Source organism: Leuciscus leuciscus (genome assembly GCF_965113295.1).
Source record: "Leuciscus leuciscus genome assembly, chromosome: 14".
Lineage (NCBI taxonomy): Eukaryota > Metazoa > Chordata > Actinopteri > Cypriniformes > Leuciscidae > Leuciscus > Leuciscus leuciscus.
Genome location: NC_138738.1, coordinates 7608876 through 7631169, shown reverse-complemented (window position 1 = coordinate 7631169; position 22294 = coordinate 7608876). Strand labels below are relative to the sequence as shown.

At 36.5% G+C, this 22294-nt stretch overlaps 1 protein-coding gene across 2 annotated transcripts in view; it reads right to left on the bottom strand.

The window, feature by feature from the left end:
• grm4 (glutamate receptor, metabotropic 4) overlaps positions 1–22294 on the bottom strand; it is a 183895-nt gene that overhangs the window by 77393 nt on the left and 84208 nt on the right. For both annotated transcript variants that reach the window (XM_082189601.1, XM_082189600.1), the window contains exon 3: positions 5367–5583. In XM_082189601.1, the coding sequence (XP_082045727.1) occupies positions 5367–5583 (217 nt within the window). The remainder of the gene's footprint in view (positions 1–5366; positions 5584–22294) is intronic.

The window sequence follows — 22294 nt, the reverse complement described above, 5'->3', positions numbered from 1 at the left end:
TTTCAATTTAAATGTCAATAAAAAGTTTTATCTGGACTTTTTGGTTTGGATAAATGGGTAGTCCGGTCTTAAAATTAAGCTGAAAATAGGGGAAACTATTTTAACATAACAAATTACACACATCAGCTTTAAATGAGAATGAATTACATATGACTTTTTACCAGTGAAAGTAAAAATGACCTTTGGAAAACTTTTCCTAGCTCTTCTGGACAAATATGACTTTCACAGTTACATTCCAAACAGAGCAGTTTCTTATTAATTCAACTTTCTATAAATGCAAGCCCATTTTTCATTTCATGGCTTTTAAATTTTTCCTCTCACTCAAATTGATTGTCTTTCCTATTGGTGAATCGAATGAAACTTGCTCTCCATTCTCGAGCACCAGAGCGGCTCTAAGAACAAAGATTTCCTGAAACACGTTATTTAACTAACAAACGCATTCATGTGTTAATCTATTCGGCACTGCCTATCTAGAGTCATGAGATGCTTTATTAGGCCACACGTTTTTAAGCCAGGGTGTATGACGGCGCATATCACCACCCGTTGTCCCCATTAGAAGAAGGGAAGAGTGATTTTTCTACAACGGAGCCTGAAAGAAACGCTTTCAGCAGTAAGTGTGACTGGAAGCATGCGAAGGTGCAATTATGCATCATCAAACAGTGGTTTGCTTCTGCAATTCTGTGAGTTCGCAAGAACCACATCCCAGATGTAATTGTTCACGCCAAGCAAACGAACTAGAGGTTTTGGGGTGGAGTGTGAAAACACCCAGATTCTTCATTCATGAGGAAGGGCCAGATCTCTGGGTAGAATATTGAGAGGAACAGATGTTGATAGCCTCACTGTGTAGGAGAAACCAAAGACAAGTGAGGCGGACACTGTTACCCTAGAGACAAGAATGCAGTATAACTCCATGTCCCCCAGAACTTCCTCAAGGCGGTTTTGAGTATTCTCACGAAGACTATTAATAGAACTTGACTCAAGCAATTTTAGCTTCCATCTGTTTGTATCCACAATTGCTTGAGGGTTATGACATCTTTTAAGATGTATAATGTAATGACTGACAAGTTCTATATTCAGTATTTGATGCAGCATCTAAATTTGTAATAATTTAGACTGATTACGGGTTTTCCCAATTTACAGTATGAGCAATGCAAAGGTTCTGCAGATATTTACTGGTAACATAAACCCGGGACCCTCCGCCAAAAGGACGACATGTTGGTTTCCAGCCTGTCAGCTAAGCTTAACCTGAAGCACTAGTGAGAGTAACAGACTTGGGAACTCAAAGAAGTTTTGGAAAAAATCAATGGTTGAACTCAGTATTCCTCGCACAAATTGCAAGACTACTTTCCCCCTGGAGTGCACTTGAAGTTTCATTTCTCAGAAAGGAAATGCAGTTGGGAAGAAAAATGTTTGGAAAATATTACTGCTTCTTATAAGCTTAAAGTATGGGATTCGTTTCACAAAACAACTAGATTTGCATTTCCAGAAACAAATATCAATTCTTTCAAGGCAATAGAATTGTGTTAAAGTTCTATGTAAAATGAAATAAACCAATGATAGAAGAAATGAAGAGAGATCGATAGTAATAGGCCTATGCTATATAGATGCATAAATAGATGCCAGAAAGAAAAGTCCATTGCAATTCAGTATGCAAAGTTGGGTGGGGATTAAGTTCAAGCTGAATTAATTGCTGAAAACTATGGAGAAGAACCACAAAAACCCCTAGATTTGCATTTGCTGAAAGAAACAAATAAGTACACTTTAGCATAGATTCAAAAAGAGTTATTATTACAGAAAATAATTACTAAAAGTTTATACTTCGGTGTGTACTGAATATGTTTTCAGAAACTTAATTTCATAATAATTGCAATTAAATGAATATGTATTTTAGTTAAAATTTATATTAAATGCAATTAGTTGAACTTTAGAGAGTTTTTTTTTTGTGCTGCTTAAGTAAAGGGGTCATGAACTGCATTTTTTTCAGTATGTTCTCTGAGGTTCACTTATAATGTTATCAAGTTTTTACATCAAAAAACATACTCATTTAGAAGTAATAAGTTATTATCTATCCTGTTTTTGACCCTCTCTTCCAAACACCCAAGCACTGCTATGATTGTATGATTGGGTAACAGTTTTGTATATTAAAATAATTTTCAATGTCACTGCCATTCCATGTGTGGAATTGTTTTGAAAACTTTCAATGTTGAAAAATATCTCATTACATAGTTGAAACATTTGCCAACAATGTGAAACATGTATGTGTACTACATATGTTTTAAGTCTTGGTTGTAGCAAATAAAGTTACCACAGTTATAATTGACAAAGGATGTCAACGGAATTATGAATGTAGCATTTTTTGTCACACTGTCGTTCTTTTCGGCTATTTATAGTTTATGCTTTTCAATAAAGTGAACATATGCATTGTCATTTGTGTGCACGTGCATGACGTCAGATGATTATGTCGCTGCGGTGCATAATTTTTTTTTTGCATCTGTCTTGTATTTACTAGTACATGACATGCCCGAATCGTTGGTCAGGACTAAAGAGGAAATTATGTAGAAGTAGGTGTTGTTCTTCTTCCGAGAGCATATGTGAAAAATAATGTGAAAAATCCAAAACAAGTCATTTTCTGAGCTTGGTTTCAAGAAAAGCTGTTTTTGTACTAATGAGGAAGTTTTGAGTTCTGAAACTTACAGGATATTTTTTATAGTACAATGACCTCCTATATGTCAAAAGATCAAGGAACATTTTATTTCTCAATTCATGACCCCTTAAAATAAGACTTTAAATGCACTTTCATAATTACTTTTATTGCCTACTTATTATGGGTAAAGTGTTCAGCCAAATACTGACAAGCTTTTATGGTAAACTAAATGTAATTTCTGTTGATCCTGGTATGTTAATTTAAATATATTTGTAATTACACAATTGTAATGAAGTTGCAATTTAGTACATTTAAAATGTTAACTTTAAATGTAATATTGAAAAACACACTACAGTTTAAACTATCAAGATATTTGTGTGCTAGTCAACATCAAAATAAGTGTACTTCTTTAACCTGTTAGCCAACAACCCCACTTTTGAAAAATCTGCAGAAATGGCATACCCAAACTAAAAAAGTTCATGAACCCTTTGCACTAAAAGCACAAGTATGATCTCATTTGAAAGCTGACACTTGGCAGTTTACTGTAAATTTAGAATTAATTATTGTCATAATGAAAAAAAAAAAGTTATAAATAGCTTCAAAGTTTTGTAAAGTTATTAGAAATATATTTTTATGAAATATCTTCATGAAACATAATAATAATAATTTATTTTATCAAAGTTCTCACTTCACATTTTAAACTGTATCAAATGCCCTTCTTGAAAAAAGAAACATTTCAGTAAACATTCCAGTTTTACCATTCCAAACAGGTGCATCTTAGGGCTAGCTAGCACATTCGCAAAAAAAAAAAAATTTGCACACCATTTATACACAACGATTTATGCTTCGAAGAACACAGATAAATCATATATCGTTGCAATCATGTTTATTGTCTCCAAAACGTTTTTATCTGCATGTTACAGCCATAGATATCATATAATAAAGGCTAGATGTCTCGTCCGCACTGCTGGCCAATGGAGGTCGACGTCCGCACACGGTGGCCATCTTACCACAGGGTGCTCCCTCACTCGTAACATGGAGCATGTACTTTTAAATAACCATAACTTGCTCAATTTTCTACCGATTTTCAAACGGTTTGGTTTGTCATAAACGTCAGAGATGTAGCTATGACACTGCATACATATGAAAAATTATAACATACATCTTCAAGCATTCGGAATTATAGCCACGTTAATAACGTTTGTAAGAAACCAAACCGTTTGTAAATCCGTCAAGATTTCAGCGAGATAAGAGGATTTGTGTGCGTGCTGATCACTCACCTTAATTCACAGCTTCCCTGTGGTAAGTTGGCCGCCGGTGATGCCGGAAATGACTCCGCCTTAAGACATCTAGCCTTTATATGATATCTATGGTTACAGCGATCTCTGGAAGCTTTGTTTATGTCAGAGAGTTCCTGGAATGTCACATGATATGGCTCTTCTTCGTGTGTTCCATATGGACCAAATGTGCATAGGGCGCCCTCAGGCTGCCAGTATGGATTGAAAACACGGTACATCAGAGTATCCAGCGCTCATAATGATTACATCGGCCTATTTTGGGTATAAATTCAATATATATTATTCCTCTCTATAGAAATCTGACGTAAACCTATAAAAATCGATCAATATTTGTCAAAATCTGCAAATTGTTTAGCTAAAAGCCCAGAGGGACGTTGTTTTGTGAAGCGCTTTCATGACGACCACACAGGAGGTTTGTCAAGGTAATAACCTAAATCTAAAAGTAACTTTGAACTATTTAAACAAAGGCTAGCAGGTTTAAAGCATGATAGAAAAAATATATTCAAAAGATTTAAAATGTACTTAATTAAAACATCTAAATGTGCAATTTGTAAATTTTTAAAGGTGCATTGTGTATTATTTAGAAGTTGATTGGCAATGTATTTTATCTGTTGACAGAAATGCAATATAATATACATAACTATGTTTTCAGTGGTGTATAAAGACCTTATTTAATGAACCGCTATGTTTTTATTTCCTTAGAATGAGCCATTTCTATCTACATACACCGCGGGTCCCCTTACATTGAAATGCGCCGACATGTTTCTACAGTAGCCCTAAACGGACAAAAGCGTTTTGTCACTATGTTGTTCTTCGTGCAAAGAAGCTACCTAAAGTCAGCGAATAAAACACTGACACAATGATGAACTAGTAACAATAATATTCGCAATAACATATCATTTTACTGAATAATTAAGTAAACATCATTTCTTACTTTATCTTTGAAAAGAAACCTCATTGCTTAACTGGCTACTCTCTGCTGTCTCAGATGACCACATCTTTTCCTGTCAGCCACCGTAACTTCTGTTGGTTGCAATTCGCAACCTCACCACTAGATGCTGCTAAAAATTACACAGTGCACCTTTAAGTGTTAAGAAAGTGTTAAGTACCCATAAGTGGCCTTCATTTCATTAATATCATATTATATGGAAGTGCATAAGAAAATACTTTTAAGAACTTAAGTACACTGCACATTGAATACAGTTATTCACACCTCTTTTCCACAAGGGAATACCAGTGCAAACATGCAAATATTGTGGTTGGTGGTTTTTTTTTTTTTTTTTTTTGGACGGTCTCTTCCTGTCTGAGTGGGCGGTTCTTGGCCATAATAAGATACAATAAAGTCTATGCTGCAAGACAAAATTCGAGGCTAAGGTAAACAAATTTCAAAAATATTCCCAAATTGATTGCAAACACTCTCTTACCCTCTTCCCGAGATTTTTGGATGAAGGCATCCACGCCACTCTCTCCGTAATTCCCCTCCGACGCCACCGTAGAGACGTAATTCCAGCCAATGGAGCTGACAATATCCACCATAGCCTGTGCCTGGTAGGTGTCCGGCGGTACCACGCGGGAGAAGAAGTCATAACGGGTGTTGTCGCTCAGCTCAGGAGCAGTGGAGGCATAACTCATCTGGGGAATCTGTAGGAGGAGACAGAAACATATATCCTATTCAGAATCAGGCACTGAAGTACACAATTCCCCAAAACCCCTGCTGCTTCTGAGCTCACCTCTGACAGATTATAACACGCTCCATCATCCCAGACTACATCCCCTACCAAGCTCTCCCTTACACATCCACAGGTGGTGCACTCAAGACCGCAGGAATGAGGACAGTTTGTTCAGAAATGAGATGTGTGTGGAAAGCAACAACAAACTGGTCAACAGCTACCACACTTTCACAGACTGGCTTGCAGGAACACCAAAGAGACAAGAGTCTCTTAACGGAGTAGCTCTCCTCAAGTAAAATGTTCTGCTTTATTTACTCATCCTCATGTCTCTTCCAACTATTATGAGTTTACTTTTTCTGTGAAACACAAAAAGTGCATTTCAGAAAACCTCCAAAAATACAAAAAGCGCCATAAAAGTACCATTAAAGTGGCTGATATGATATTTCTTTGGCATGTTCATTTGAGATCATGAAAAATATCTGATGAAACATTTCGATCAGCCCCTGGTGGCTGGCTACAGTATAGGTCATAAACCCCATAAATCCCACCCCATGTAACTGAATGGGATGCAAGCCAAACTAAAAAATCCAAAAGTTTTTACCAAAGATGGTTTCTGTCATTTTAGGTAGTTCTTATTACGCTAATGTTTGTTAAAGTGTTCGTTTTTTTCATTAAGTTTGGTTTTAGTTAGTTATTTGATGTTATAAAAATGTACTGTGTAAGGCTCCAAATGACGTAATCGCAACAACCATTTCTAGGATATTTTGGCTTCATTTTTCTACAGTGGAAGGAAGTGGAACCTTTTCCAGGTTATGTGTCTGACTCATGAATAAGTCAATATTTCGAGTTGGATCTTTTCATTGGTTCAAATGATTCGCTTCTCAAACCCCTCTCAATGATTCACGCACTATTTTTATTCTTGACCTCAGTTCATGTGACTCACTGAACCGGTCACAATGGTCCACTAAAGTGAAAGAAATCAGATTATCAGCTTCAGTTTCAACATGTTTGTCACACAACTAGGCTTGCGATACAACAAATCATTTGGATTACTTTTTAGATACTTTTATGGTGCTTTTGAATAATTCAAAATATCTTAAAAGCCCTTCAAAATGTCATCATCTGAGTTCTGAAGAAAAACTGAGGACATGAGGATGAGTAAATTATGACAGAAAAAGGGTAAACTAACCCCTTAAGGATCTCCCCAACTGAATCGTGTTGAGAATTCATACACGGACTACGCCGAACAACAGACACACAAATCAGGCGTGATGTGAAACTTAAGCAATCACCATAAAATGGATCGCTGGTGATGCTCGGAATACATTAAGCTAATGTCAGGCATAGAATAATGGATGGCTTGCACCACCAAGAATGTAATTTATACAAGTTTATTAACTTGGCTATTGTGAACACTCTGGCTTTTAAGCCCACTCTCTGCAGACAAAATACCAGCGGTATGGCTCCATTAAAAGGGATCATAAATTCATCTGCGTAGAGGACAACAAAATATGAGTCTAAACAATGACAGAACGAGAGGCTCTTTTTCAGACCAAAACAGACAGCAAGTCAGTCATCGTCCACCTTGACATAGGCTAGTACTATTTTTTTATAGAGAATATCTATAATTTGTGATTCAATTCAGCATGTTTTAAATACAATTGTATTAAATATTAGAAACCTGCTTATCTACACACACACACACACACACACACACACACACAAAGCTGCAATTAACTCACTGTGCAACTCATGTTTTTACATTTGGTTTCAGGTGGACATTGGAATTAGGAATTCATATAATTACATACAGTAATGCTGAATGTTGCCCATAAATTCATAGTTTTGACGGATTTAACTTAAATAAGCAGAAAAATGCCATTTGAAATAAATTTCAAATTACATATTTAATTATTGATGGAATCTAATTCATGAATTTAAATCTTAAAATTGAATGTTCATAATATAGCACCTTAATGAAGAGCTATATATAGATGTAGAATATGCATGCTAGTAATGCCTCTAGGTAGCAAGGGTGCTTGCTCTTCATACAAGAATTTTGCAGGTCAGAAGAATAGCGACAGGCTGAAAAGCAGCTCTTAATGCCTTTGCATGGTCACACAATGCTGGCATTCAGTGAGTGAATATGATGTTGCTGTCTGTTGCACATCTAGTTCATTGGTTCAACTTTATGAGCAACTGATTGACACCAACATTGCGGTGCATGGTGAAATATTTACCTTTCACATGGATGCAGATATAATGTTTATATTGGGATCCAAACATCTGACACCACATTGACAAATCTGGGATTTAAACCTGAAAAGTTTTAGGATAAAAAAAAAAAATAAGATTCATACTATTTAGGTAATCAAAAGGCAAATTTGTGGCATTAACCATGTGAAATCCATCTTTTAAATGCCTAGGTTTCGTTTGGCAAGACATCTCAACAAGCACAGTGTAGCAGAAAAGCAAATGTAATCTCTAAAAATGATAACCAAATGACTGCCTCTTAGTTAGTTGGAAATTCTTTAGTTTAAAAGTAACATTTTTCACAGAAAATATGAATCTGCTCTTTTCTCCCCATCTTGTGATCTATCTTTATCTTTCTAAAAATTGCATTGGATGGGAAATACCCACATCTGCAGAGGGAGTATGACTTCCATAAGGACCACACACACACACACACACCTGTACAAGAAACAGAGCTGTAGTGTAGACCAAAACCAGTAGAATTTTATGATTCTTGATAGTACCAGAGCAGAAACGAATATGCTCCTGACCACACCCCTTTATTTAAAGTTACATATTAACATAAATACTAACAAATTCAGTTAAAACAATGGATTTTAGTCTTCACATTTTTCATCAATGTAGTAGCAAATTAAATAAAGTATTTTTATACTTTATTTATATTATAATAGTAATAGAAAAGCCAAAGTAAATGTACAAAGTATTGCAGGCCTTTTCTCAGCAAAAAAAACCTAATATGAAGAAGTAAACATTTACATATAAAAGGCCCACAAGAAGATCTGCGACGCTGATATATTTGCTGCACATGTTGATGTTTTCAACCAGAGATATGCTTAAATATATGTATACAAATTCTGTCAGGGCCAATAACTTAAAGCATTACTCAACTGAGAAGAAGCTAGCTCACAAGGCATCGAATGTGACAAGCGCGGATGGACGTGTGCACACAAAGTAATGAAGACTCAAAATATTGCTGAGATTTTCTGACTGACACTGGATGACACAAAGACATTTTCAAGGCTGTTATTTTCCACAGCAAAACCAACAGCTGTAAAACTATAAAATCTACATTAATGTTTAAGAAAAACATCAGCAATGAAAAAAATCTTGTTTATACGCCGGATTTGATCCTATACTAAACCTTGGCATTGCTGAATTATTTGTAAATGTCATTGAAATGGTTCAAGTCACCCTGCTGATTTCTCCAACAAAGATTTATTTAATATTCCATGCTGAAACGGGGGACAGAAAAAGGATTGTGATGAATCTCTTTTCGTTGTTTCCAAACCTCCGAGGAGTTCTTGAGGAGAGAACCAAAGGTTACAGCTGTTGCTTCTCCTAACATGTGCATGTCAGAAGTAATTTAAAATAAGATTTATTAAACATACGTTCTAGGTGAAGGGCACCTAATCATAGGCGGCAGCTTTGTATGAAATGAATGTGTCTATTCCTATGCATTGCTGCAAGCCATGTGCGTATAAACACGTTTGCATAATTATGTTTGACTGTTTTAAGCAAAGGTCAGAAGTAGCATTTCTCTGATAAATAGCCATTTGCACGGTGTGCTTATTCTAGTCCTTTAAGTATATCAAAAGCAATTATTTTATTGCATTGTTTGCTGTCATTAGATAGAGGCTTGTATAAATGATCAAATCTAAATACTGCGGTTCCATGCGTCAATGAATGAGCAAAATGCAAGAAATATGCTATTTGCATCAGGTGCCGGTGGCATCGGGCGAATCAGAAGAGGTTTGTGGACAAACTCATTCGAAACAAATATCCTTCCTCCATATCTAACGGCTTCTCAATTGGTATCAGCTGTTGTTTACACTGATAGTCAATGCAATTTTCACATCTGTTACTGTCAGCTGAGCAGGGCAGCAAATGGCTGAGCTGTGAGAACAGAATGACAGAAAACGCTGCGTAATTATTGAACAAAACAGATTGGGACACATTGTAGCCAGGCAAATAGTGTTACAGTCTAGCCATTGTGACAAATTCATAAGTCTGGCTCAATTTTCAGTGAATATTTGCCTGAATAATCAGGTCGAGGAGCGTTGGTCTAAATATATAGCGCATTTTGTCATTGTATAATGACATGAGCATGAGAGTTATGATGTGTTCTATGGCATCAAGAAGCTACACCTTATTTCTTAATCACTGGATCCCAAATGTTGTACTTGCTTTTTGATGACGCACAATCAATGACTCTTTAGCCATACGGAATGACAAGCCCATTCACAAAACTGCAGCATCTCTGGTGCTCACAGAGGCATTTAGAAACTCAATCTACCCTTTTTGAAGGCCGTGAGCTAATTGAGAAATCTGCTGGTGCATTGGCCAAACTTCCCTCAGTCTGACAGTGTGACAATCTGTTCTGCCATCAATGGCAATGCCTCTATAGTGACTTCCATTCACAAATGGATTGCTTGGTCTACAAGCCTAGATTGTATTAGAAATTTCCCAAATATAAAACAAATTATAAATATCTATATAATACTATATTGTGACTAAAACATTATTTAAAAAAAATCATGTTCATTTTATTATATATAATGTGACCCTGGACCACAAAACCAGTCAAATGGGTCAATTTTTTTAAATTGAGATGCATCCATCATCTGAAAGCTGAATAAATAAGCTTTCCACTGATGTATGGTTTGTTAGGATATGACAATATTTGGCCGAGATACAACTATTTGAAAATCTGAAATCTGAGGGTGCAAAAAAATCGAAACATTGAGAAAATCGTCTTTAAAGTTGTCCATTTATGTTCGGGATTGTGCTGCATTCATTTACAAAAGTAAATGTTTTATATATTTATGGTAGGAAATGTACAACATGGAACATGAGCTTTACTTAATATCCTAATGATTTTTGGCATAAAAGAAAAATCTATAATTTTGACCCATACAATGTATTTTTGGCTATTGCCACAAATATACCCGTGCGACTTATGACTGGTTTTGTGATCCAGGGTCACATACATATATATATATATATATATATATATATATATATATATATATATATATATATATATATATATATATATATATATACCCACACACACACACACTTACATATAACTTTGTTTTCAGACACATATATAGGAAATTAGGGTACACAAATATATTTAAATATGTTTTAAAGATGCTTTTAGTAAGTGCATATTGTACATTTCAGCTTATTTCCAAGCATACAAAATTTAGACAAAAACATTACGAACAAATAGCTACAAATTCTTATGAGATCAGGCTGGACAAACAGCCTTTGACATCGACAACCATATAGGGAGCTTTCTCTCCTCTCTTAAATGCACGATTATATGGTTTGTTGCATTTAATCACTTACGTTTAGCTTTGTTTTGACCTTATCAGAACATACATGAATCACCAGCTGCGAACCACTTTGAAACCAAATTCACAAGATGCTTCTGTGCAATTCTGAAAAGCCTCCTCCAACAGGCATCCACATGGGCTGAAAAGCTGTATATAAAACAGTAAGTGTTTGCATGAAATACCATATGGTTAATTAATCACGAAGTGGCACACCCTTAAAAAATGCAGCATTTATCACGCATACGTCAAATAAAAAGTCGGTTCATTAATAAGCAGATCTTGCTCTAAAGCTGAAGACACTGACTCACCGTGAATAATATTTCCCAGCATGCCTCAGATCTCTATTTAATATATCCATCACTCAGTCCTGACCTTTGTAGATTTAGTGCTCTTTTGCACACTGGAAAATGGCATCTAGTCATGCTTATCTCTTTTAGCATCTCTGGACTCATGGGAATACTGTCACCATGGCGTTTCCTTATGGCATTTCCTTGGTCAATCAAATTATTGTACGATTCATTTTTGGACCGAACCCCCGACGCTTGACTGAGCGGATCCTTCTATATATTTCTACAGTAATGAGGCTCTCGTGTAGCACAGCACTGGGTAATTCAGGCGGACGAAGTGATGAATTGGAAATTGGGAATATCATTTGGAAAAGGTCAAACTTCTGATCAGAGGTAAAATGTATGAGTTAGGAAGGGCCCCTGGTTGGAAAAGGTACAGCGAGGCTTTGTCAGTTAATTATCTTCTTCAAGCTGATCAACATGCCACTTGTTAAGGTTGACAGCATGAGAGGAGCTTATCGAAGCGAAGGTTTAAAGAAGGTTTTCGGGTATAGGCACTGCAGGGAGCCGAAACCAAGCAATCTAAACAGAATCGACTCCTCATCAGTTTGTTTTTTACAAGACCTCTAAAAGATAGGATAACTATTCCTGACAGTATAGACAGGAGAGTTTAATATCCGGTTATTTGGGAGCATAAATATAATAATCCTTATTTCCAATATTTATTATATTCTGAGCATGTTTGCTTATGTTGTCTGGGTCACTTTTGGAGAAATCCCCAGTTTAGCGCATTAGGCCCTAATATTGTAGAAAAGCTGCCTTGAGTTTTAATCGCCTTAAACAAATTGCCATTTTTACATTGTTTGAACCAGTTGGGCTGGAAATTTTCCAAAAGCAACTTCTTTTTCTATCACCCCCCACCCCCCACCCTCTACCCTCTGTTTAAAGAACATTAATCATGAAATTAGAGACATATTCAACAACGATATGTTAATTAGCTCTGTCAGTGAGAAATGTCAAATCATCCACACAGAGTTTAGAGACCATCTATGAGTGATGGTTTTACAGTCGGCTACACTGAAGAAATTAATAAGATCCTGAAGGAACAGTCAACATGATAGCACCCTAAAGGATCGATAGATAGCCTAACAATGACTTACGGAAACACTTGTTAGCTCCTCTGGTTTGTTTCCCCTTCAAAAATCTCATTTAATTTCATTAAAAGCATAATGGAAATCAGGATGGAAAACAGTGAATCGACTGTGCTACAATGAATAACACCCAAAGGAATCTGACTTCATTTAGCTCATCTGAATCTGCATTTTACTACTGTAGTATGAGTTGTTGCTACAACCCTTTGATAAATAGGGTGGCCGTGGAGGCAATAAAAGCTGCCATTAACAATATGTGTGGCATAAACCAAGGGCACTATGATTCCCACGATGCGGAAACGCAGAATCCAGGCATAAAAACGGAATTTACTGTATAACGCGGAGTTTTCACAGATTTTGTCAATTTTTGTAATGAATAAATAAAAATCAGGTCAGCACACTTAAATCAAATCGCGACTATAGACTAGTGTCTGTGAATATTAAACCGCAAAAATTTAACTATGAATCCAGCATGTTCTGTGTCCAGAGTATGTGAGCGGAGTGGAGCGGGAGCGAGCGGGGAGCGCGAGCGGGCGGATCTTGGACAGAGCGCAGAGCGGCAATTTCAAAAGGACGGAGTGTCTTATTTCCCGCTCCAATTCCGCTCCGCTCACGCCACGCATCAGTCAAAAAATGCGCCATGAAGAAGAAAAAACATATATAGGCATAGCATAAGTCGCATTTATTTAGACATTTATTTCACAAAAAAAAAAAAATGTTACAGATGGGACAGTTCTCCGTTACGGACGTGAGCGCTCTGACAGCGGCACTAAAAGACTGCTTTAAAACTTTCACTGAGACCTCAAACAGAAAGCACAAAGCCTGTCTTTAAATTTAATTTAGTTTTGTATTAATTGTATCTTAATTTTGATCAGTGTTTCATCAACCAATTGTCTGGATAGACTGGATTTAATAAATAAGTAAATATATTAGAAAATAGATAATCACGACACGAAGGCGCCGGCGGGTGAACCTGGAGTTTGTCTCATAAATGAACCGAAACTCAGCGTATAGCCTACTTGCCTGACAGACCTGAGACATATATATAAAGCTTGAAATGTCTAATTTTAAACAGAACAATTCAAAACGAAAGAAAACAGACTGCTCTCTTATTTAATCCGTATGAAATGTGCATTTCTCTCTGGGGCGTTCAATACTGCGAAGATCGCGAGTCAGCATTTTTCCAGCGACACAGACATAAAAAAAAAGGTTTATTAGTAAACAATTAAAATGTCTCCTGCTATATTTTACATATACATAATCATTAATTTTGCCGGTTCGTTGTGACAGCTTTTAGGTGCGTTATTGGCAGCGCCACCCTTACATGTTACATGAACGCATCAGCACCGAAAACATGGAGATTTTTTTCTTTTGGGGGCATTTTGTTTGTGTTCAGACTTTCTCAGTTGTCTTTAGGCGCGATGTTAGAGGACGCTGCTAATAAAGTTGCTAGTATGGCCTGCACATATTGGATTCACGTTTATTATTATAGGCTATTTAAAAAAAATACCCCATTTTTTTATGCCGTTCGTATCATTTTATTTTGTTGTATTTATCCGCCACACCTTGGCCGGTCTGTGAAAATATTGTCTGATATTAAACCGGTCCGTGACGCAAAAAAGGTTGGGGACCGCTACAAGTGATATACATGTAGATTTTTTTCCTTTTTTGGAGCGAGCGGGGGGCGATTTGAGTGGAGCGCGAAGCAAACTGCGTTGAGCGCTGAGCGATAATGAGCGGAGCGGCCTGATGTAGCTTTGAGCGGGGGAGCGGAGGGGTGAACAGTTCCGTGAGCGATGAGCGGAGATTCTCACCGCTCCACTCCGCTCATATGCTCTGTCTGTGTCTATGTGTGAATGAATGGAGCAGACGCGAGGTTTTTTTCATTTACCATGCACACAATGAAGCACGTGTGACGCGCGCAGTGTTTTCAGCCTCTGCTGCCTCACTATACAAGGACATGAATGCATGAACTTCATCCCCAGAGTCACTTCATGAGCATTACAGTTTCATTTGAGAAAAACTAACGTCATATCGTAAACGCACAGAAACTCAAAAGGTCTTCAAGGCGCCCCGTCAAAATAAAAGTTCGGTTTAACTTGAAGATATTGTGACAGAAATATATTACTGTTGTACAGTAGAATTTAGCTGTCTCAAAGTAATAATAACACTAACAGTAATAATAATAATACATTGCTATTAAAACAATCCTTTTTAAGGGCCTATTCACAATTTTTCAATAATGTTTTGAAAATAATGTTTTAATTTAACAGTAAAGCTCTGCTGTGCAGCAATTTGTTTGACAAAAAGTTGTTTAATTTCATATGATTAGAAGATAAATAAAATGAATGTTTTATGCCTTCATTATGTTGCCAGAAAAAATTAAACATAGAAATGAAAAAAAGTATAAATGTTTTTATGAATTCAATTAATTAGATATGCTTTTTGATTATTAAAATGAATTAAACCATTAAAATGGAATCCATAAAACTTAAAACAGAAAAAAATGAATTTGGTAAAAATAAAATGTATTTCATAGGGCCCTAAAGATGTCAATTTGTTAAACCTTTAATAAATTGTTGTGAAATTGTTCAAATTAAAATGATTTGTAATTAATTAGACATTCATTTTGATTTCTAAAATGTAATTAAACCATTAAAAAACAGAATCCAGAAAAATATAAATGAAAAAAAAATTGATTTTTGGGGGAAAACTGAATTTGGGCAAATAAACCCAGTGTTAGAGAATTCCTCAACTACACTGCATTGCTATCTTTCTCAGATGGATAAAGGCATAAATTATGAATGCTCACAAGCGGCGTCAATTATTCAGAGTTGCCTCGATGCTCTAGAGCTCTCAGTGGCTGATGTCAGTGAAATATTGGCAAGAGAAAATACCACCTGCTTAATTATGGTGATTAGCTTCGGGGGCCATCTCAGCCTGTCTAAGCCATACATTCTTACTTATCTATTTGACTGCAAATTGAACCACTCTAGATGACGCATTAATAGCATGATTGTTGCTGATCTATTTGTTGCTGGGTCAAATCTTCCCTTGAAAATTACTTATTACTTAATGTTGGTGTAATAGCATGTCACCACTGTCATTTAAAAACCATACACAACAACATCTAATGAAATAAATATCCCAGTTGCAGTGTGGCTTAACCAATTATAATGGAAACTTTAACATACAATGCATAAGAAATATTTACGTTTCCCTCTTTCATGCGCAAAGGCTATGAATAGGAAGCTACTATTATTATTCCCTATGTAGGCCTACCATACTACTTCTACACACAGTACAATTCCAGCAGGATACTGTATCCCACAATGCAACGCACTCAACTTGGCCTTTCATTGCCAGTGTAACAAATGTCAGCTGAGATTTTTAAGCATCTTTTATAATTTGATTGTATTGACAACATTTAAGGTGTGTTAATCCAAGATTTGGATTGAAAAATTAAACATGCAACTTTATGAGATCATGAGGTTACAACAATGTAACATTCTACTCGCAAACTAAAATTTGAGCAGCAAATCAGCATATAAGAATGATTTCGGACGTATCAATGGAAAATGTGACTGGAAAATGTGTCCAATACAGGCGATATTTTAAATATATTTTAAAATATTAAAACAGTTGCTTTAAATTGTAATGATATTTCACAATATTACTATTTTTTTACTATGTTTATGATCAAATAAATGCAGCCTTGTTTTTTTTTCTTCAAACCCTATTAACAAATGTTTTAAACTTTTAACCTGTAGTGTATACAGTATATCTTGGCTTTAGTAGCTGACTGTTATATATAACACTGTAATGTAGTTATAAATATAATGAACATTTTCTTTGGATATTGCCACTCTTATTGTTAAGGCACTCCCCCTCATTACCACAAATCATTTGAGAGAGCTGAATGCCTCTGCTGAAATACTGCAGCCACTAGATTGCCCTCCAGAGTCTAGTAGTCATATTTTCTTTACAGTTGTTTCAGGCCACCTTCACCTTCTTGACCTCTGGATGGGTAATTAAATCTGTGCCTCCACAATTAGCCATTTCCTGTGGTTTCTACACTTTGGTAGAGAACAGTTATTATCATTCATAGAAGGTCACGCCACCCCAGACATTTCCCCAGGAAAAAGCCAAAGACTGACCAATGTGCTGAATTCATCATTGTTTTTATTGTGTTCTTGTCACATACCTTTTGTACAGTAATATGCCTTTATGCTCTCTCTCAGTGGGTCCTCCATCCATTTATCCCGCTGTGATTTTTGCCTTCTTTACAAACATATGCAAAATTTGGAGCCCACAGAAGCCTGTGCAAGGTGCATTGTAAAAAAGGCAATTGTTAAAGTCTGTTAATTTAACACATTAATTTAGTGCAATTAATTAAAGAAAATGACACGAGTAACAATTAATCATGCCACCTGACCTGTACAGTATGTGAATTCCAAAGATGTTTTCATCTGCACAATACTATAATATCAATAATTTGCCTCCAAATGAAGAAAACTCAAAAACTATACATGCAATTAACTTGATTAGAAGTTAGAATTGATTTGCAGCCCTAGTAAAAACAATACGTGTCATGAGAAAATCATAAATGAGCTCAGATGAAGCAAATTCTAGACATGAAAAAAAACAAATTCACAAAAGCCCTTTTGCTCTGCCAAACTGAGACACGTTTAGATCTCAGCATGGCACTAAGTGCTAAAATGCCCCTCTAAATGTCAACAGCAGCATAAATACACGCGCATTTGCAAACACAGGCACATTGTTTCCGGTTTTGTCAGGCATTTTTGGAGCGCTGCTCCTGAACGTTTTTCTCTGCGTGTTTGTGTAGCTAAAAAACAGCAAATCTATATGGAGCCGGATGGCGATCGACTCCTAGTCAGCAGATCAGCGTTGACTTTATCACAAGAGAGAGGGCAGCTGGCCCATCAGGAAGAATGACAGTTCACAAGTCGCCGGAGGGGGTATGCGCCTTCTCTTAACAGTCAGCCTGCAAGGCTTCGACACAGTGCCTGAGTGTCACAGATCACTCCGAGCTCCTCTGCCTCATGAAACTGCCCCTGATTCATAGGCACTCAAACTACCACACACAAGTAATGATAGATGGCAGTTGTTGAAAGAGAGCTAAACTGTTGGCTTATTTGCTCTTGTGACAGCGGAAATGAATATAGGTGCCTCGAAAAGTCACGGCTCTTAAGTAATTCATAACAATCAAGAGTACGGTGAAGCAGAATCTGTAATTTGTCATGCATTAACAGCGCTCTTTTGTCACAGTGAAAGCTTTGCGTTGTCGCTGGCTTATCACTGTTATCACAAAAACTACAGTATTTACGGTTGGCTCTAGTTGGCGGGTGCAATGTTCAGACGCTGGAGCTGATAAATGGTCTTTGTTATGCCAATATTCCAAGCACTGCTAACTGCACACACGGGAAAGCAGCTACTTTACTGAGTTTATCAAAGGCAGAGGAATATATGGCAGTACTTTTTTAAATTTAAAATCATAATTCAGCTCTCGGTATATTCATTAAGAGCTGAAAGCGCTTTTTTACCCAGAACTTTAGATTTCCATAAGCTCATTAGTGATCATGTTCCTGCTATGGATCAGGCAGGGTTGGGGCAAGTCGTTATTATGTAACAGCAAGGCTACGCTGTTTAAATAGGAATATTTTAATTAATAATGCCTTTGTGCGCAAACTCATTCAAATTCTAGGAGTGAATGAATACTCTAAATCTTGTTACATCCAGAATGAGAGTAGAAATACATGTAGGTTATGGTCCAACTTTTCCTTTCCCTTAAATAACGTGAATATATTATTATTCCATTGCTTATGGTCTGCGTTTTACCCAATTAATATTTTACGTAAAAATGCATTTAAACATGAAAGACCTAGGTGTCCAGGCCCAAGGTATTTATTAATAAATAAAATCATACTGCATTATATAAAATGATCAAAAATGTAACACAAGTTTTTCCACATGTTGAAACGGTAATGGATTTCACTGTGTTTGAAATATTTTAAGCATCAGGTCTTTGACTTGCTTTTAAAGATTTCGTTTTCTTAGTCTCAAGAAAGGAAGCAAAAACAGAGCATTTCACACTTTTATTTATGCATTTTCCCATGAGACAAGATGCAATGTCTTAGCAATCCTGTTGTCATGGCATTGCTTCTGTACTGATCATAAGTTTATTCTTGATTTAAAGGGATACTTCACCCTGACATGACAATTCCGTCATCATTTCATTCCAAAAACATTTAACTCTTTCATTAAACACAAAAGGAGAAATTGGGATGACTGGAGCTTTGGAGTGTGTGCTCTATTGCAAGTCTAAAGCCATACAATACGAGACGATTCTTTTGTGTCATAGCTTCAATTCACAAATGAGACTAATCTGATTCTCAGGTTCAACTCACTGACTCAGTGATTAATTTGCAGAAGCCAGCAGCTAAGAAAAGATTATCATTCTGTTCTTCACGCAAAGCTATCATGATTAAATGTTATATAAATGTGCTATCACATGTTTTAGTGCACATGTACTAAAATGTTGAATCCATAAATTTTGCATGAACTGTTTCTTCAGACTCAGGCCTCTAGATAATCATGCTATCAATCATCAGAATCGTTAGATAAGTAAAAGCAAAAATGAGGCTGCTTCCAATTTCAGATGCAATTCAAGGGTCAACTGCAGTTCAAATTCATCCAGCGATAGACCTGCTCAGGAATGAGAACCATCGTTGGTTTAAATCACTAAAATCAACATTTGGAATTGGAGCTTTATATTGGCACATCTCAGTCTCCTAAATGACACACCAGAATTGTTGAGCCTAAAGCCATTGTGTTGCAATGTTTATACAATAGGTTGACGATAGGTTCAACACAATCTGCTGCTTACCATACATGTATGTATCAAGTGTGCCGCACAAGTCCTGACAAGGGAAACCAAAATGTTTTGATCGCCCCAAGGTGGCTGGATGCAGAATAGCTCTTAAACCCAGCCCTCTCCATATAATCTAAAGGGACTAAAACAAATTAAACTTCAAATAATTTTTTTTCCAAAGATGGTTTCTGTCATTGTAGGTAGTTTTTAATCACGCTGATGTAAGTCCAAGTATTCGTTCTTTAAAATGAGTTTGGTTTTAGTAAGTTATTTGATACTATAAAAACAGGACAATGATTAAAAACAGGATGTCATGATTGACAGCTTCTCTGAGCAAAGTAGTCACTGAGACACCAAATTATTTTTTCAGGATTTTCAGGAGATTGGAGCTTCAACTTTAATTTCTACATTTCAATAACTGTTTATTTCACACTGACATAAAGAGTTGTTCTGCAGTAAACTGTACAAACTGATTATGAAGGAGTGTAGCCTTGATACCGTGGCTCCACTTCACGCTCACTACTGCGCACACTCTGGGCCCTATTTAGGCCCTGCTAGTTTAACGAAGGGAAAAATAGTCAATGTATGGTCTAAAAGGGTTGTCCCTATTCTCTGAATGTTTTGGGCATAAAGTGCAATAAACCAATCAGAATCTCAACTCCCATTCCCTTTAAAAACCAGTTGCGCTGGCGCCAATGGCGGATTCGGTATTTACATGGCGGAATTTGCAAGCGGAAAAACTGAACGCTTCTCTAGCAAAGAAACGGATCTGCTCGTGCGCGAGGTTAAAGCGCAAAAACTAGCAAAAAGCACTTGCGCCGGGTGTATGATAGGGCCCTCGGGCTCCAAGATGTTAGCGCCATATTTGGACATTGGCAGGAATGGCAGCTTCACTTCTCTACAATGGAAGAGAGTGAAGGTGCGTCGTTCATATTTTTTTTTTTACAGTCTTTGGTATGCATTCACACCAGCAAATAACCTAATTGGAACAAATAAAGCTGGATTCAATGTGACTTGAGCCCCATTTGCAGAGGAGTCTAATTGAATTGGCAATAAACGTAACTTCAAATTTTAATTTGAGATGAATGTTTCTAATTGACCCAGATTTTGGCATGAAGCTTGAAACCATGAAAAACTAATATACAAAATTGCAAAAACATGACACTGGCCCAAATCTCTCTCTGGAAATAATGCAGTCACTCAGTCCAGAACAAACACAGACCTTATTGTGCAGTAATGCACTCCTACTAATTCACTCTTTTGCTTAAAGGCCTACAAAGATGGTCCAGACACAACAAGACGACAAACCCATAGGGCTCCAAAGTAAAGGTCTGAAAACATAAAAGCCTATTTTAAACTAACATCCATATTGTAGCTCTTGTAACTCAGCAGATAGTATAAAAACCCTTTCAAGTTTAGACAAAAATGAAATAATTTTTTTGGTTTGTTTCCGTGAGCTCTTTCAAGACCTTTATTTGTGTCAGTGATGCTAGTCTGATGCTCCATTAGTGTAAGTTGTCTTTTCCAATACACGCTCCAATGTGAAATCTCCGTACACTCTAAAAACTTGCCTCCAGCGTGTAGCGGTTTTAAAGGCAAATAGAACAGTCAAAAAAGCAAGAGGTTATCAGATTGTGATGTAACCTAATAATAAACTCAACACCCAGTGGCCGGCATTTCCTGTTACACTGCCTGCAACCATTGATTTCTCTCTCAGGTTGCCATTTCAATTAGATACAGTATAGACTCCCCTCTCCCAGGGCAGTGGATTCAGTAGTGCTCTCATTGTGTCTTACTCATTCAACTGAAATATGCTGGTCTGTGCAGAAAATTGTTTGTGTCTACATCTAGATGTCCTAAAGCACGGCTGATAGCAACATAACTGTCTTCAAGGTGATTAAGGCTAAAATATGGGGCAAACACACTCTTGTTCGGTTGCCTCGCAGCCTATACCTGAATAATTGCGCTTAATATATATTTATATCGATATCGATCCTACACTCTAGTGGGAAAATAATTGGTGGCCACACTTGTAAAACACCTGCGAGACAATTACTTGTCACAGTTTTCATTCTCATAACAGTCGATCAATATCATGTTTGAACTTCATGAAGCTGTTACAGATGTCATCTGAATCTGGCAGGTGAATTGACGTGTATATGGTAATCAATATTAAATTTGGCTCTCTAATGCGTTCACTCTCAGGGGATCAGTCACAACTTGGTACTTCTAATGTCTCTGATCTTTGCATGCATGGGATATCTTGAATGGATAATGATTTTTATTGCTTGTGCTTGTTTTTGTTACATCTGACCTCTTTCTTTGCTGAGGTTCGGTCTTTGATTTCTTTAAGTAAATACTGTAATCAGCACAGAGATAAATGTGCAAACTCAAAAGTGTGAATAAAACAAATAAGCGCAAAAAAAAAAAAAAAAAAAAACTGATTTACATAACCCTGTTGGCCTCGTTAAACACTTTCAAACTCTTTATCCTCCCTCTTAAGATTAGGACGGTTACAATAAATGATTAAAAAATGCAACTCTAGCACCCTTGTGAGCAAGAGATATGTATAAGCTCTCTTGCTGAGGTTGCCTTTTGTCATATATGGTGGAGAATATAACTATATATTAAGTATTTTAAAATGACAATTTAAACAAACATACATACAATTGAAAAACTGTTTTCTCCTGGAAAACTGTTTTCCACAAAAATACTAAGCAGCAAAAAGTTTTTTTTGTTTTTTTTTACATTGATAATA